Genomic DNA, 18,085 nt, shown 5'->3' with positions numbered 1-18,085 from the left:
TGCTCTCTCTTGCTCTCTTTTTTTTTCTGTTGAATAAGCAAAAGCAAGAGCAAATTTATTCCTTGAGATCTCATATGAAAATGCGTAGTAATTGTTTCTTTTTGCTATTGTCAATATGTTTCTGTTCCATTCGCTAAACTTTGTTCTCAGAGCGTCCTGCCAACTCACAGCTTAACATGTAGGTTATTTTCCCTCTGTTTGCTCTTTATAAAATGGCATCATTTGCCCCCTCCAGGTTGTCTTGGTAAAGGGAGTGCTTATCTGTGTGTTGGGGGCGGGGGCGGTGGGAGAGAGGAGGGAGGGCCCACTGGGATTTGGGATTTGCTTTAGAGCGAGGCCTCCCCGAAGCCTAGACTTGATCAAAGCCCTCACTTTACTCTGCTCCTTCCAGGTATGGGAAGCGCCAGAGCTCAGAAGTAATCGATTATGATTTATATCCAGGTTGGGGTATAATTAGCAGTCTTGATTTAACATCACTGTGGTTTGAAACTTTGCCATCTCTTCCCTCTGTTTGAGTGTATGTACATGGCTCGTTCCTAAGGCAGGGTGCTGAATGGGCATCCGACTGAATCCTTGACGGCGTGGCGAGGGGGGGACCCCGGCAAGTCTGTCCTAGTGTTGCCCGTTTCCTTAACTGGGGGTTTAGATCATGGGGTAAGCGGTAAGCGTAAATGACACAGCACTTCTCAGGCCCAGCTCACGGCCTGGCACTTTCCCTCTGTGCTCCGTTCTGCGAGAGAAGTGGGGCCCCTCTTCCCGAGGTGGGGGGCAGGATGCAGGCCCACGGTGTCTGAGCAGGTCCCGCAACCCCAAATGCCTTGGCCTCTTCCCCCAGAGGGTGGATTAACTGGGTCATCCTACCTAACTCACAGCTAGAGTGAGGATGGAGCAGAAGTCAAGTCCCAGGATCTTAGGGCTGGAAGGGATTTGGGATGTTATTAAGTTCAGCCTTTTGTTTTACGGGTGGAGGAGCTAAGAGAGGCTGGGAGGACAGATCCACTCACCGAGGTTCAAGGCTGTTTGGTGCACTGTGGCACCCCGTCGGGCTCGCCACACAGCTTCGTCTAAAGGCCTACCTGTCCATTGCCTCCGAAACATATGCAGAGCCGCGCACCTCTCCGTGTGTGCTGGTGGATAGACAGCTGGCCTGTCTCCCACCATATGCTTGGCTTGTTGACAAGTGTCGGGACGGAAGGGGGTTGTATGCTGTCGCCCAGGGTTGGGGAGGCGCTCCTGTTGCTGAGCTGAAAACTGGCCTTGCTTCCATGTTCCCACGGCCCTCCTTCACTTGGGCTCCCTCAGCCGATACCCGGCTGTTGGTAAACGAGGACCTCTCTGCGCCCAGCACTGAGCTCGGTGCCGGGGCAACTCGCAGAGAGGTGTGACGGGAGGCACCTGCGCGCAGCCGTCGAGGGCTGGAATATACACCCAGCAAAGGTCAGTACTGGCAAGGTGGGAGAAGGTTCTAAGGCTGATGAGTTGTCAGTCGAACCAGAATGTTGTGGTCGGGGTGGGAGGGGTGGTTGGCCAGCCTGGAGGAGGAGGAGAGGCGTCAGTCGGATCAAGAAAGGTGGAAAGGAACCCAGTCTAGCTGGTTGTACGTAGGAGCGAGGCTGTGAGCAGGGCATGGAGGCAGAGACGTGCATAGTGCGTTTGGGGGGCCTGGCGGTTCACACGGAGGTGTGGGGAAGCTCCACGAGAATGACGTTTTTACTTTTAGAGATGACTCTTGTGTTAGCGATGGCCGGCCACTGTGTGATTAGCTTTAGCTTGTCTAACGTGGTGATGGGATCAGTATTTTGGCTGCGAGCGTTGCTGAGAACCTGGCATTACTTGTGACTGACACTTGCTTACCCACCCCGAGGATGGAATGGGCCCCAAGAGAGGCACGGTGACCTCCTGTGTCTCCCCCTCTGAGCAGTCTGGGTCAAATGGGGCCCTCGGGATCCAGGGAGAGGAGGCTGCGAGCCTTAGCCTTGCTTTGGATTTACTTCGGTCCCTTCTGGGTCACAGAGCGACTTCTCGCCTGCCCGCCTGCCCGCCTCAGCCCGCCTCCTGTAGAGCTGGCTTTCCGCTTATCTTAATTTATTGATGAAAACTTGTTTTACGGTCCAGAGCACAGACGGCAGCAGCTCCCTGCCAAAAGAAAGCAGCTCACAAATCGGGAAAGCGAGCTGCCTCCCGGAGATGGGTGGCTGGGGAGCGGGAGGACGGCAGGGTGAGTAAAGCATGTCTGGGCAGACGTGCTGTGCGTGTCGGGGGAAGAGGGCCTGCCGAGGCCTGGCCGGGTGGGCTGGGGGCTGGGGACAGCGGGGCTCCAGCCAGGGCAGGACCTCTCCACCGCTGGCCCCTGGCTGACAGCTGCCCCACCTGGTCTCTGTAACCGGGGTGAATGAAGACTGCGGCCCATAAATACTAATAACGACTCCTGTTTATAGCTTTGTACGTGGCACCATGCTAGGAAGTTTATTTTCATGAATCTCATTTAATCCCAACTATGACTCTTGTTGGTAGGTACCACAAATCCCCCCATTTAAAAACCAGCACTGGAAAAGTTGTTTTCTGAGACTCTCCCATCACCCCCCAAGGGTGAATGAGGGTGCTGGGAATTGGAACCCAGTCTCCGTGGTTCCAAGGCCAGAGTTGTGCACAGCCTTCCCGGATCCAGACACTCAGCACTGGTCAAGTATTCCTACATCGTGGCTGGTTCCTGTCACCTAGACTTGCTGGTCCAGCTGGCTCGGGTGTTCCTGGGCTAGGGACCCCATCTCTGGCTCATGTGCCACTGTGGCCAGCACGCTCCCGGCTTGGGGCAGACACTTTGAAGGCACCTGCTGAGAGACTGATGGCAGAAGGCTCTGTGGACAGGTCACCAGTCAGGCCTTCCTTGTTCGTCCTTTCTAGAAAGTGGATGGTCTTCGAATTGCTTCCGTGAGTTGCTCTGAAGCTCGGTTTCCTGGTGGGTCAGATGACGCTCTTCTGCCTACCACAGAGGTTGGTTACAGGCACTGCATGAGAGGAGAGCTTGACTCCCGTGGGCTCATCTATAAAGTGGGGTGACCCCTCCTCATGAGGCTGTGGCAACTGCGTGTGTGAGACCGTGTATGTGAAAGAACATTCTAGAAAACAAACGGCAGATGATTGTGACTATTTCCACCATCTCCCCTTTTGTGGAAATACAGGCACAAACAGAGGGCCTGTTGAGCTCCAAATTAGTTTATTTTGTTTCTTCTTGCTGCTTCTTGCAGAGGTAAAGCCAACAATTTTCATAACTCGGGCGAAATCAGTGTAGGTGTATTACCTTCGCTGCACTTGGGCAGCCCCAACCCACGTACACCCCATACACACACCCCTGCCTGCAGATGGGACATGTCTTCCCCTCCGCCCACTCCCTGTCCTCGCCCACCTTCTCTGCCCCCGCTCCATCCAGCCAGGGCACACTCGCGTCCCTCCCTCACGCTGGACTCACTCTCTTCCTGGGTCCCTGCACTCTTCAGTACTCCCTTCCCACCTCCCTCGACTCAGATCGGCCTAGAAAGTTGCCGAAAAGTTTTAATCAAATGAGGTCTTGGATTTTTCGTAGGTCTGTAGGAGGCACAGAGAGGTTTCAGCCATAGGATTTGGAATTACATCCAATTGGATGAAAATCCCAGGCCTGCCAGCTCCATGTGTGAGCGTAGACGGGATATGTAATCTCCGATCTGTAGTTTTCCCTGTGCACAGTGGAGGGGGAGGGAAATAATAGTAACCATCTCATATGGCTTTTGTGGAGAGGGCTTGACACAGTGCCTGGCAGGTAACATGGGCTCGGTATAGGCTAGCGTCCTCATCAGTACTGTTCCTGTCTTCATCATCATTGTCATCGTCGTCACCCTCGACGCCACCCTGTCCCCACTGCCACCATCCACCGTCACTGCCTTTTCTCTTCCTACCCCCCGACCCCCCAGAGCACAAGTAGGCTTCCAGGCCACGGGGCCTTGCTCATGCACACCTCACCACACCACAGCCAGCCTTCCTTCCTCCAGATAAAGACATGTCTAGGGGACACCCTTTCTGGCTGATTTGGGATGACCTAGGTCTGCATAGTGGGGTATGGCAGGTCAGAACATGGTTTCTGAAGTCCGATTTCCTGGGTTCCTTCACCACTTAACCCTCTCTGCACCTCTGTTCTCTCATCTGTAAAATGGGGAGGACAAAAATAACATCCCCGCCCCCCGCCACTGGGTCAAGAGGGTTAAATGAGGCAGAAGAGGCAAAGCCCTCGGAACTGTGCTGGCGCCGGGTCTGTGCTGGTGAGTGCTTGTGCTTTCCTGTCCCCAGCAGCATGGCATCAAAGGGTTAATGCAGGGCGGTGGGGGCAGGGGCGAGGAGTGAGGCCAGGCTCCACCATCAGTGAGCTCCGTGACCTTGGGCAGGTTCCTCTGGCCAGACCATGGACATGCAGCTTTCAGCAGAGTGCCCTGAATTGCGTGCATGTGTGGAAGAGTAGTAGGATGGGCCGTGGTCTCCTGTCCTGCCAGGGACGAAGACGTGGGCAGAGCCCGGCACAGGGTGGGGAGGGGCCTCAGGGGGTCACTTAGGTTGCTGCTGAGACCATCTTTGGCAGAGGGACCTGACCGTCACCGGCCTATGTCCCCCACAAAGCATGTCAGAAATGCCAAATCCTGGCATGGGTGGACACGGCTCCCATCTGGCGGTGTAAATAATCAGGCCGTGGGCATCGGATCCCTGGAGAGAAGACCAGTCATGTGTCGGCCCCGTCCAAGGGTTATAGCGGAAGTGTGTGTGGGTGGCTGTCCTGGGGCCACAGATGGACCTGGTAGTCAGCCACGATCTTTCCTGATATCTGTACGTGTAATTATAGAGTGTTATTTGCTGAACTTGAGCTGTAGACGATTATTAAAAGGGCGTCCATTTGTGATTGCATGAGAGACACCACTCATGGACATGTTTCCACTGTGTGACTTCTCTTCACCGCTCAGGGGTTGGGGGGGGTGTCTCTCCTCAAACAGGAGGTCCCCACCCCCTTGCCCATTCTCTAGGGTGAGTTATAGTCTCATTTGAGCTCTTTGCCGGAAAGATGTGATAGGCATTCAAGGGCTCCTTGTCCGGTTTCCCTGCATTTTCGAAGGAGTTTGAATAATAGCACAGTACCTTGTACGATATTTATATTCCAAGGAACACAAAGTGCTCGGCAGGCATAATCCTATTCATCCTCTCTGTGTCCCCAAGTGCTGGGGAACTGCTTTCTCTCCCCGAGTCCTTTAGCCGAGCATCGTCCCCAAAAGGCCAGGTGGCCTGCCGGAGCTGCACAGCATGTGGCTGTCCCCGAGGCCACTGTCCTGAGATCCGGGAGGCTGGTGGTTCTGCCTTCTCCGAGAGCCCAGGTGGCCGCCTGCGTCACTGTGATCCTTGGAGGCTGGTTTCCTAAGCCCATCCCTGCCTCCCATGGCAGCCGTGGCTTCAAGCGTTCCTCCACGCTTTGTTGCTGTCAGAAGTGCCTTTCTCCCCAGATGCACAAAATAAAACAAATGCAGGAAGGAAAAAATATGCTGGTGATCGGAAAATCCTTTCTCCAGACTCCTTTGACAGGCTCTTCTGAGTCCTCGGCACCTTCCCTCCCAATTTACAGCGACCTTGGGAGTGAAGGCTGTGCCTCCAACTGTGTCCCCACATGGGTCTGCCCCAGGCCCAGGGGCTCAGGCAGTTGTGGCCTTGGGGGTGCAGGCAAGGAGAGTTACACATACGACCCCCACCCTAGCAGAGACAGCACTCCTTCCTAACATTGGCACCCTGCCTGAGTATGTTACTGGGTGTGGGTGGCCTCAGGCTCCAAGCTGTTCCCCTTGAGTATTGACAAGTTTTGGAGTTCGGGGAAAAGACATGTCCAAGGGTCATCGCCCCCCCCTTCCCCACTGTCCCCGCAAAGGGCAGTGTGCCAACAGGGAACAGAGCCTCTAGAAGGGGCCAGGGCAGAGGACCGTCAGCTTCCCTCTTGGGAGGTCCTTCCCATGCCTGCCCCCTGTCCCTTCAGCATTTTAGCCTACTTCCTCTCATGTGTCCCCAAAGAGGGACATGAAGCAGCTGTGTGCTCTCCTGGGCGTCCTCTGTCCACGTCCCTGAGAAGAATCTCGCAGTCAGGGCCTCCAGCCTCCCGCTGCCCAGAGGGAGTGGGATGGCAGGGGTCAGTTTGGGAAGCGCTGGGCTAGTAAGTGCTCCTGTGTGTCCCTTCTCCCCAGCACCCACCTCTGCATGCTTGGCCGGCCCAGGAAGGACCATGATGGTGGTGAGAATCGATGTTTATGGACTGGTGAATGATCACTCCTGCTTTACAAGTCTGGCAGGAACTTTGTGTCATCCAATGCTCTTTGGCGTCCTGGCCACACATCATTCTATGGTCCTTCTGGGGGCTGTTCCTCAGGCTTCCTTCCGGCAGCCTCTGGCCCACTTCAGGCCCCCCTAGGCGGTTCTGGGCTTGTCTCTACCTCCTTTTTCACTTCTCCTCCCCAACGACCCCGTGCTCAGCTTGAGAAGTAGGAAGATGCTGGCACCTGAGGAAGTTGATCTGGGACCTGTGGTCTGATTGGAGGCTTCCAGATGGCTCAGGGGCTGGGGTGCAGGTGGAGGTGGCGCACGTGATCCACGGTGTTCTGCAGGCCTTTCTCCCAGTTGGAGGAGTAGTTGCAGAAGACCAGAGTGTAAAGGGGCTGCATTAGGGTAGCGCAGCATGGACACCCCTTACTCTCCAGGCATCAGACGTATCAGGGACTAGGCCCTCTCTCGGCACCCCTGCCCTGGCCTTTGAAGCCCAGAGACAGACCCAGACTCTCCCTGCCCCCGGGGTGGGTCAGCCTGGAGTCCTGTAGATGCCTTGGTTTGAGTGAGCCCCTGGGCAGGGCAGATGCCCTCTATGCTGAGGCCAGGAAGCCCAAACAGATGGGCAGTGCTCAGCAAAGCCGGCCTCCTCCCGTCCTGGGGTCAGAGAACACCAAGCCCTTTGTGCAGCCAGCTGGGGGCCAGGGCTGCTGGTGCCTGGACCTTTATTCCCAGCCAAGACTGTCAACAGGGGCTGTCCTCAAAGTCTCAAATGGGATTTCCCTCGTCACAGACTCTTTGAATGTCGCGTACTTCTTAGAATTTGAGGGTACACGAGGTATTGTGACAGGACCCACTCTCAATGGACAGGGGGTTCTGGTGTGTTGGAGAGGGGGTTACTGTGGTCTCCGTGTCTCTGCAAAGCTCGCTGGAGAGAAGTGGACTCTTGAAACATAATTTAAGAGCTCTGTGAACCTCCAAGTCTTGCAGCAACCAGACACAGCATCCCTGAAGTTTAGCCATGTTTAAATGCTCTCTCCTAGAACCATCTGAGAAAATAACCTCATTCTGCAATAATCAAAATGTAACTGGGTTTTAGATATGCAAATGCTTTATGTAATGTTTATTTGGAGGAAAATTCAGCTCAGAAATATGGGTGTGATCTCCCTGTCACCTATGTAAGCTGGTGATATGGGGCTGCGAGGTGAAGTTGTAAAGAAATTGGAGGCTTTGAGAGAAAGTGTGGGGTCAAAAAAAGAATGACTGAGGAGTCATGCTGTTTCACTTTAAATTATGCACAAGCTCAGTTCGAGCCAAAACCATGGGGGGCTGCCCGCCAAGCCAGGAGGTCTGCGGCTGGATTACTAGAAGTATAGAGCTCAGAGTATAGGAGGTGAGAGGGTTATCTTTGTACTCTGCGCTGTCCCCTCCATCGCTGGAATCTAAGTGCGAGTGTGGGACAGGGATGAGACAAAGGTGTAAAAGCTGTGGAATAGACCAGAAGAAAACTTGGGAAAGCATGGTAGATACAGACCTGCATATATTTAAAAGCCTGCCACACTTGTGTTTGGTGGGCTGCTCGGGCAAAACTGGGATATGTGTGTCAGCCACAGGGAAGTGCATTCTTGAGTTACTAAGAAAGAATTCTTGATGAGCCCGAATTGTGCAAAGGTGGGATGGTGGGTATGGACGGATGCTGAGTGCTGGGACCCTGGGTGCGCAAGTGGGGACTGGTCTGCCTGGGGCCAGGGACAGCCTCACAAGGAGACTTCTCACCCAGTGACCACCTCCCCTCTGTGCTCTGATCTTCCTGCCTGCAGGGTGACTTCGGCAAAGACATTGTCTAGCTCCCTCACCCCCCCCCCCCCCATTTATGGCTGTGACACTGAATGAGCTGCAGGGTCCCTTGGAAGCAAGGGGTGTCTGCAATACAAAATAGCCGACCCACTGCTGGTGCTGATGTATTGTCCCTTTTCCCTGGGATGAAGTTCTTGGCAGGCTGGCTTCTCCCAGGGCCAGACTGGACCATTACTAGCTGCATGTCGGGCTGTGAAATTAAAGTCGTTTTGGTTTTCTTTTTTATTCTCCACATCCACTAATTTATTAAATGCCATTAAATGCTGCACTTGGCCGTGGCTCATAGAGAGCACTGGGGAGTGCTGAGACTTAGTGTTTGAAAAGCTCCTGCAAAGCAGAGGGGCTGAGGCTGGTGGGGTGCAGGGGCCGAGTTGGGGGGCTCTGCAGAGACACATGAGGCCACAGGGATTAAAACAGCCTGAGGGCTCTGAGGGGAAGTGGGGCAGATGAGCAGGCAACTTACACAGGCAAACGAGGGGCTAAGGGGGGTGATTTGGGAGTAACTTGGGGCTCTTGCGGGTACTAGGAGTAGGGATGAGGGGGGTAATGGGGTTTTTTTTATTCAGGTGGGTTTGTGTGTCTGGGTCTGGTCCTGTTCCCAGGCTGTGGCCTGCTCAGGCCCTCCCACCCCTTTCTACCCATCCGTCCATCCATCTGTCCATGGAGCAAATGTTGATGTAGTAGCCCAGGCGTGTTCTGGGTCCTCCCATGGAAAAGGAATGGATGAGCGTGAACCTGGCCCCGGAAGCTGGTGTTTTAGTGGGGGTGGGTGACAAGTCTACACAGAAGGCTTGGCAGGTCCCTCATGTGCTGCCCGGGGCTCAGCCCAGGCACAGGAGGTGGCATTCCTCAGGGAATGCCACCCCTGTATGGGGGACAGACTATTGGCAGCCGTGAGGGGATGCAGGGAGTGGCTGTCCGCTGCACTAAGTCAGGGGTAGAAGCTCAGAAGGGAGTTTGGTTTGAAGGGGAAATTATGGGACTCACCCCCAGAGAAATGGGATGCCCCCGTGAAAAATACATAAGGACATAAGACAGAAACATATATTAAAACTACAAATCAATAGGATTCAAACTAAAGAGGAGGAAAAATGCCATGGAGGATATTTGGCTAATTACATAAATGAGGTGAGCCTGGGGTGCTTGATCACTCTGTGGCCACAGCCTGGCTAGGCGTCAGTTTGCCTGGTGTGCCTCTGGTGGATGGGCCCAACCGTGATGAGGAAGGTCCTGGGATGGCCCTTGGCAAGGGCCTGAACCTTCTCTTCCCTGCAGTCAGCTAAGGGCCTGCACAGGAGAGCCCTGTAGGAGGGACACCCAAAGCCATTGCCAGGGATGAGGTACTGTTCTAGGCTTTGGGGATTTAGCAATGAACTAAATAGACCCAAATAGACTCCCTGCCCTCATGGAGATCAAGGCCTCGGGCAAATGCAAGGGTAGGAATTTGTTTTCTCACATTTGGATGTGGATTTACATGGGGCGTGGAATTGAAAACACTTAGAGATGTCCTCAGTTGGGGCAGCGGTAGGGAGCAGGAAAGCTCGGTAGTCAGGACAGTTGCTGGGCCTCGCCGGCTGGAGAGGTGCTAACCAGGCCTGGACTGCACCATGTTGGCTGGTGACCTCGGGTCAGTCGGTGCTAACCTTGGCCAGATCCTGGTTCCCTGAGTCACCCTGCCTCACCCCAGAGTCTCTTCCTGCCTTGGGTTTGACTGTGGCTCGGTCCTCTCAGCTGAGACAGCCCTCTGGTTTTGGAAGGAAATTTTCCCAAAGGCCACCAGCTAAGTTCTCTGGCACTGAGCTCTGGCTGTCCCACCGCAGCCTTGTCTCCTTCCTGTGTGGGGCACGTTCCGCAGGGGGCTGCTCTCCTTCCCCTGTTCCTGCCCCACCCTCCCCAGCCCTGTGCTCTGGTTTCAGAGGTCTGCTTCCTGTCTGCTTGCCCTCCTGCCCAGCTAACCTGTTCTGCCGTCAGCTCCTCCCTCCTGCCCGGTGCCATGCACCAGACAACGGCCTCTTCCCTGCTCCTGCCCCGGTTCTCACCAGCTCCCCAGATGGATGGAGTCTTTTAGCTCTTCACTCCTCTTATGGTTTATTGTCCCTCTCAGAATTGGGATGCTGCTCCAGCCCTGGAGGGAACACACCAGGTTCTTTCTGTGATGGCTGTCTTCTTGAGGCAATAGCCAGAGGGTGGACGCCTGGCATGGGGATGGGGCTAGGGCAGGGTTTCTTGACTTCTCTCCAAATTTGGGGCTGCGTAGTTCTTTGTGGTGAGGGATTGTCCTGTGCATTGTAGGTTGTTTGGCAGTAACCCTGGCCTCTACTCACTCAGATGTCAGTAGGAGCTCCCTACTCCAAGTTGTGAGAAGCAAAAATGTCCCCAGACATTGCCAGATGTCCCCAGAGGAGCAAAATCGCTCTGGGCTGAGAACCACCGGGCAGGGATGTGACAGCACTGTGTCTCAGGCTTGGCTAAGCCCGTGCTGGCAGGGACTTGAGAAATTCTCTAGCCCAAAGCCTACATTTAAAAGAAATTGGGCGTCAGAGAGCTAACGAATTGTAAGGTCTCACAGGGGAGCAGCATGATGAAAGCAGTGTTTTGGAAAAAGGATTCAGGCAGCTCTGTGCAGGCTGGGCTGAGAAACAGGCCAGAGGCAGGAAGGAGAGCGTGGTTGGGACCTGGGCGTGAGGCAGGGGCCAAGAGCACCTTCCACCTGTCGGCCCAGGCTCAGTATGCACTTAATGGTCTCCTAGAGGGAGGGTATGGGAGAGGCCTCGCACCCAAGGCCAGGAATCCAGGTGTGGGCCCAGCCTGGCAGTGGGACGGCTGCCTGTCTCCTCTTGCTGTCCTTATCTGTGAACTTAGGGCCTGATTGTTTAGGTTTTCTTCCTGCCTAGAGGCTCTGCTCGTGGGTCTGAGAGGGGAGCAGGGGCTTCATCTCAGTAGGAGAGCCCAGACGGTATGGAAGAGTGGCAGTGGGGTGTGCAGGAGGCCCCCCCCCGAGTTGCACTGCAGGGGCGACATTCACTCAGCAGACATCGTGTGTGACACCCCCTACACCCCAGGACTTAAGTACAGGCAGTGTGTGGGGACTGCCCCAGCTGTAGGCAGCGGGTCTCACCTGGGATCTAGCCCGGGATGTGGTGGGAGCTCAGACAGGGAGTGAGAGGGTGCAGGAATGGGGCCAGAGCGACAAGCCCTTCTCCTGGAAGGAGGCTCCTGGGCAGGGCTTTGGGAAGCCTGCAGACCAAGTCAAAGAATGTGGAGCGTGAAGTCAGAGAACCATTTTAAGAGAGATGACCAGGTCCTGGGAGTTTCTGAGCTGTTGAGGTTTTCCCGTATAGAGGCTCTTGGACTTCATGGCAGTTCTCCCTGGGAGGGAGATGGAGAACGGAGGTACAGAAGGGCCCCTGCTGGACCCACTCACTCCCTGTGGGAACTGGTTTCCGGGGAAAGGTGTGCTGTGAGAATTTTCCCAGGCCCAGGGAGGGTCCTGGGGGCCCCAGGGTCCCCACCGCAGGGTGGTAGGGGCATCCTGCCGCTCTGGGGGTCCCAAAGCCAGGTGTCTTTATCAGGCTTCTCTATCTGCAAGGAGTGACCTGGCAGCCTTGGGGTTTCCTCTCAATCATTGCAGGCTCTGGCTTTTAGGGCCATAAATCTTCAGCATGAAGATCATGAATTTCCGTGGTATGATTAATGAAAGAAAAATTGAGACGGCAGTATAGAAACTGACCAGATTGAAAAAACTCAGTATGAGAAGTTGGATGGAAGTTTCGGAACTTCTGACCCGGCCTGGAGCGCCACCTAGTGGTTACGGGGGTGGTGGCACCCATTCCCCCTGCAAAGCTCGGTGGATGCCCACTGATTGGGTGGATGCTCTCGGCCAAGTGTGCCCATACCTTGGGAGCCTTGACGTAGTTCCACTGGGACTGCTCCCAGGTACGGGGGCACAGGACCACTCCACGGCGTGGGCAACCCAGGAAGCGGCTCCACTTATTCCCACTCCTCCCCAGCTGCTTGAACAATCTCTGCTTTAGTAATGCATGGGAATACGCCCACTTCTTTTGTCATGCACAGCCTGGATCACCTTTCTGGTTCCTCATCTATGAAAATCTCCTCGTCTTTTAAAGCCCAGCAAGTCCTGTCAAGCCTGCCTTACAAATAGACCTCGTTGTTCTGCTGCTCACCGGTCCTCCAGAGCTGCCTGGTGAAGGTCACCACCAGCTGGTGCCTGATCCCTGCTGTGGCCTCCCAGTTGCTCTGCCGGCTTTCCCCATTGCCCTCTGGGGGCCGTCTCTGAACATCAGCCAGAGTGATCTATTGGAAACATACATCATGTCACTCTCCAGCCCTAGGGGCTTCCCAGCACGCTAAGAACACCCCCACCTTGTCTTTACTGATGCCTGCAAGATCTTGTCCCATCTGTCTCCTGCCACCCCACCTCCTGGTCCCCTACCACGTGTCACCTCCTTCACTCTGTTGCAGCACACGGGCAGCTTGCTTGTCCCGGGGTTGGCCAGCCTCTTTCCCACCTCAGGGCTTTTGCACATGCTGTTACCTCTATCTAGAACATTCTTCCACCACTTCCCCTCTTCATTTGGGTCCTTACTTAAATGCCACCTTTCTTAGAGGCCTTCTGTGACTACCCTGTGCCCCGATACTTTCTAACTCCTTGCCGTCCTTATTTTTCTTCATGGCACATGCCATCACCTGAAATTGTGCTACTTGTTTGCTTATGGAACATTATGTCCCCTATAAGAATAGCCTGTTCATGGAGGGAGGGGTGGTTTGCCTGTGCTGCTCACCTCCCCCGCGCCCCCCCAGCACTCAGAACAGGCCCTGGCACTTACTAAATGGGGGGCTCACTTTGGGTGTGTGGACTGAATGAGGGAAGAAAATGCCACCTCCTCGGGCAGCCTCTCCCCCTGACCTTCCCTGCACGCACGTGAGAACTGCTCTCTGCCTACTCGTGGGCCGCCTTGTCTTCGCTGGTCCTTCGGGGTCTCCTCTCTGGAGCTAGAGCAGCTCGAGAGCAGGGGTGTGCTCGATACCTGGGGTCACAGCACAGTTCCTGGCACCTAGGAGCTGCTCAGTCAATGCCTTTCCGAGACCAGCACCTGGTGCTGGCCACCCACTTCCCATGCTTTCTTCCATTTAAATTCTCCCAGCAATCCAGAAGGCAGGCGATATTATTCTCATTGGGCATACAAGGAGTTTGCAAGGTCACACCACCGGGAAAAGCTGGAACCGGGTGTCAGATCCATGTCTGTGCCCCGCCAAGGCCTTGTGTGTCTGCTTTCGCCCTGCCTGGAATGTTCTTGTCCGCCCCCCTGCCCCAAATCCACCTGTCCTTTGGGCACTGACTGCCTCCTCCAAAGGACATCACAGGCCAGGACAGTGGTTGGCTCCTCGCAACTCCTGTACTATTTATTTGGCACTGGGCGTGGGGTCGATGCTGCTTTTTCATTGCTCCCGTCCAGCCAGAGCGGAGGTCCCAAGAAGGCAGGTCGCTGAAGAGGTTGTGGCTCTTTTGGCCCGGGACACTGCAGGCTGCAGGTACTCAGTAAATATCGGCTGACTGATGGATTGGCCCCGCAGACTCTGCATACAGACTCCGTATACTTCCTCGGAGCTGCTGGAGGGACGGGGTGGGGGGGAGTGTCGACTGTATGGAGCATAAAACAAGGCAGCTGTGCAGACGCGCAGCCAACGAAAGTGGAGCGTCCCCAGGTGAAGCCGGGGGCGCTGCAGCCCCGGGGGCGCCGTGGCGGAGAGTCGGTTTTCGGGCCCGGAGCGCTGGCTGCTGGCTCACATGGACGGGTGGCCAAGGCAGTGATGGATTCGCGAGTTTCCTTCTCCCCCATCTGTGGGAAACTTGTTCTCCGGGCTCCGGAGAGCACGGGCATGTGGGCAGGGCAGCGGGACACAGGCCCCCGAGGGTCTGGCTCTGAGATTCTTCCCAGCCCCCGAGACAAGTCCTTACTCACTTTCGCTGTCCACTGTGCCCTCCTGCCGGACTCCTTCCTGAATGCTGGGGCCTCTCCACTGACAAGGGGAAGAACTGCCACCACCCATGTGGGTCTGGGACCTTCTGTAGCTGTTACAGGGTTCTGCCTGTGTCTTTTAAGATTGGATGCTCAGAGCGACCGTAGGAGGTTTGTGAAGCTAGTATAATGCCATTTGCCAGATGGGGCAACTGAGGCATGGAGAGCCTGAGGGTTTGTCTAGGTCACACAGCCGACATGGTGTGGGCCCATGGCCCTATCTGACCTGTAGCCCCATCCCCCCCTTTCCCAGTCGCAGAGTGGGCGGTAGGGCCATGCAGCCTTCAGGAGCCGTGGAGATGAGCTCAGAAGCAGTGCTGATCTAACGGCTTTCCTTTCTCTCCAGCTCTGTGGCTGTGGGCTGCTTGGAGTGGGCATTTGGCTATCCGTGTCCCAAGGCAACTTTGCCACCTTCTCCCCCAGCTTCCCCTCGCTGTCTGCAGCCAACCTAGTCATCGCCATCGGCACCATTGTCATGGTGACGGGCTTCCTCGGCTGCCTGGGGGCCATCAAGGAAAACAAGTGCCTCCTCCTCAGTGTAAGTTGGACCCCATATCCCCCCAGCCCCCCCGAGCTCTGTTTCCCTGCATTTGGGCCACTGAGACAGGCAAGGCCTGGGACGACCATCAGCCTCCTGGATGCCCAGCCTGAGCCCAGGGAAATTGTTTGTAGAATGTTCTTTGCCTGACCACACCCCTCATCCTCATGATGGGGTATCCCTGCCCTAGTTGTCTCTCCCACTCCTTGATTGGCTGTCTCCTGTATCTCCGTCCCTTACTCTCTGGGGATTCCTCAGAAGTAGCTGGCCTCTCCCTTACCTGGGAAGCCCTGTCTAGGTGCCACTTTTCCCCCGCCCCCCTGCCATCCTTGTGTGCACCCCATTCCTGGCCATGACCACTACCATGTGCCTACATCTAGGCTTTCTCTTTCCAGTTTTTCATCGTCCTGTTGATCATCCTCCTAGCAGAGCTGATCTTGCTTATCCTCTTCTTTGTCTACATGGACAAGGTGAGCCTTATGAGCTGGAGGGGGCATATGGAGTGTCACTGGGGTTGGGGCAGGGCCAGCCCGAGAAGCACTGGCAGGGAGGATCTCTGAAGAGGGCAGGAAGGAGAATGGAAACAGGGGAGCCAGGAGAGGCCGGGATGAAAGGTTTTGGTGGAGGCAGCGTGGGGAAGGTGAGTTTGCGGGGCACGGTGGGGGGCTTATTACCTGTGTAGTCTTGGGAAATAGAATCCTCTAAATCACCCACGGGGGCAATGGACTGCCTCTGGCATTAGTGAGCTCCCCATCACTGGGAGTATTCAAGCATAGTTGTGCTGACCCCTTGGAAGAGGGATTCAGGTGTCTGCGCTCAACCTGACAGGTGAATGAGAACGCCAGGAAGGACCTGAAAGAGGGCCTGCTGCTGTACAACACAGAGAACAACGTGGGGCTGAAGAACGCCTGGAACATCATCCAGGCCGAGGTGAAGGGCTGGTGGGGGGCGGGGGGACTCAGACTCTGCCCAGGGGGCCGGGAGGGCTGCTGGGTGGCACATCATACAGGGGATGCCTCTGGAGAGGGACAGCAGGGGAGTGGAGGCAGGTGAGCAGGATCTGGACACAGGACCGAGTGCCTTAAATGGGTACAGGGAACTAGGAAGGACAGATCATCTTTACTGTAGCAACAGGGTTGCCTCCCTGATCGTGGCTCAGGCAAGGAGGCCCCAGTTCCAAGAGGAAAACAAGTCTGTGCCACCCAGAGGCCCCATGTCAAGCCCTGGGGAGGGGGGCAGCCGGCTTGGGACGGTCCCCAAAGCAGAGTGGGCGGGGTGGTGAGTGAGCAGAGGGCTGAGCGCTCCTGCCTGGGGCCCGGTGCCCAGCTCAGAGAGGCAGGTGGGCGTTACCTTCTCTGCGCTCCGGCCTCCAGGGAGGGGCTGTGGCTCCTCGTCTGGGTCCAGATGAGGCCCAAAGAAGGGGCCAGAAGGAGGCCCTTGTCTCCTTCGCTGACACGCAGGGAGGCAGTTCGTGGGGCCGGGTTGGTCTGGGCGGGGAAGGCCCGGAGGACCGCGGGCTGCGGGTGTCTGACCCTGTGGGCTGGCACCTGCAGATGCGCTGCTGCGGCGTCACCGGCCCCACGGACTGGTACCCGGTGCTGGGGGAGAACACGGTGCCCGACCGCTGCTGTGTGGAGAACTCCCAGGGCTGTGGGCACAACACCACCACCCCTCTGTGGAGAACGGTGAGGCTGGACGCGGCTGCTCCCGGGCCGCCTCCCAGAAGCCTGTGGGGGGGGGACGGTGTGGCACCAGGACACCTGCAGGGGAGGGGCGGTGGGGTGGACCCACGGTTGAATGGGGCTCTGAGGCTGTGCAGTGGGGCCTCGTAGGCCGAACCCTGGGGGCGAGGGGTGGGGGGGGCGGGGACAGGTGGGGAAGTGAGGTGGTGGCTGGGCAGGAGGGGGCGCTCTCCGTCCTGCCACTGCTCTAACCTGGGGTCGCCGCTCCCCAGGGCTGCTACGAGAAGGTGAAGATGTGGTTTGATGACAACAAGCACGTGCTTGGCACCGTGGGGATGTGCATCCTTATCATGCAGGTGAGAGCCTTGCGGCTCCCCGGCTGGAGCTGAGATGCACGCATGCGCACAGACACAGACACACAGACGCACACACACACAGACATACGCACACACAGACACACACACAGATGCACACAGACGCACACAGACACCCCCCCCAGCTGACCCAGGCAGCCCACATGCATTCCCGCTCCGCTCTGCCCCAAGACTTTCTCTTTCAGTGCCTGTCCCAGCCCGGCAGGCACAGTAGGGCCCGGCTTTCCCGGCATTCCCTCCGAGCCTTGGGCCCGGTGCCGGCATTGCACGAGTCCCCGGGTGGGTTTGCTGGAGAACACGCCTGCCCGCCTTCCCAGGGACACTTACCTTGGGACTGAGCTGAATGAAAGCTGAGTCCCCGGGTAACACGCCTGTGCACAGGCTCGTGCTCCGCGGGCGGCTGGCCAGCCGCGTCGCCTATGACGTGTATGTGAGCTGCGCAGGCTGCCTAGCTTCTATGCCTTAATTTCCACATCAGTATAATGGGCACGATCCCCATGCCACGTCTTAGCATCAAGTGAGCTCCGGCCGTGTCCAGGGTGTGGAGCAGGACCGGGCGGCTGGGGAGAGCTCCACAAGTGTTAGCATCCTTAGCAAGCGCTCAGTGAGCAGCCGTGCTGTGCAGGCTCTCACCTGGATGCTGGAGAGGGACAAGGAAGGAATCCCTGCCTCCCTTCCTGACCTTTCTGGGGCGAGCACTTCCTGGGCTCTCTCCTTTGTCCACTCATGTATGGCTCCTCCGAGCAGGAGTCTCCAGTGCCTGATTCCCCTCGGAGCCCTCGAACTTGGCTGGCCGGTCCATGACAAGGTGGCTGACATCCTGCATCAAGTGATCTTTCTTGCCCCAACCCCTTGGTCCCACGGGTCTGACCATGTCCGAAGTCTTTGCGAGCTTTCAGGCTCAGCAGACGAGCCCGCTGTCATTTCGGCAGAGCTCTAATGGGAGATGTGCACATGGGGGCCAGACTGCATTCCACGTTGAGGCCTGGACCAGAACCGGCCAGGGTCCCCTCCAGTTACGCCCGAACACTGAGCATGAGAGCCGTGCGGGCTGCGCCGTGTCTCCCAGGCCCCTGCTTTACGGTGCGAGCCCATGGCCCGCTCTCTGTGGTGCCCATGGGTCTGCAGGCTGGCTTCCTCCTGCCTCCTGCGTGGCCCGGGGTCAGCACCCCAGTCAGGATTCAGGAGTTGAGGGAACACAGGTGAGCGTGAACGTTGTCCTGGGCACATCAGTGGTGAAGACACACCTGCCGCTGCCAAGACCTCATGTCGTGTGCT

General features: G+C 56.6%; 1 protein-coding gene across 7 annotated transcripts in view; it reads left to right on the top strand.

Annotated features, from left to right (window-relative positions):
* Window positions 1-18,085, top strand: part of TSPAN9 (tetraspanin 9) — a 194,038-nt gene that overhangs the window by 172,075 nt on the left and 3,878 nt on the right. For all 7 annotated transcript variants that reach the window (XM_045874046.3, XM_045874047.3, XM_045874043.3 and 4 more), the window contains 5 exons: window positions 14,560-14,751; window positions 15,147-15,221; window positions 15,580-15,681; window positions 16,305-16,436; window positions 16,706-16,789. In XM_045874046.3, coding sequence (XP_045730002.1) covers window positions 14,560-14,751; window positions 15,147-15,221; window positions 15,580-15,681; window positions 16,305-16,436; window positions 16,706-16,789 — 585 coding nt within the window. The remainder of the gene's footprint in view (window positions 1-14,559; window positions 14,752-15,146; window positions 15,222-15,579; window positions 15,682-16,304; window positions 16,437-16,705; window positions 16,790-18,085) is intronic.

The sequence above is a fragment of the Mirounga angustirostris genome, unplaced genomic scaffold (assembly GCF_029215605.1).
Source record: "Mirounga angustirostris isolate CCGP_5_RB_7025 unplaced genomic scaffold, mMirAng1.0.hap1 SCAF_5, whole genome shotgun sequence".
In the NCBI taxonomy this organism is placed as follows: Eukaryota; Metazoa; Chordata; class Mammalia; order Carnivora; family Phocidae; genus Mirounga; species Mirounga angustirostris.
Note: the sequence above shows the minus strand (reverse complement) of the source record. Positions and strands in the feature narration are given on the sequence as shown.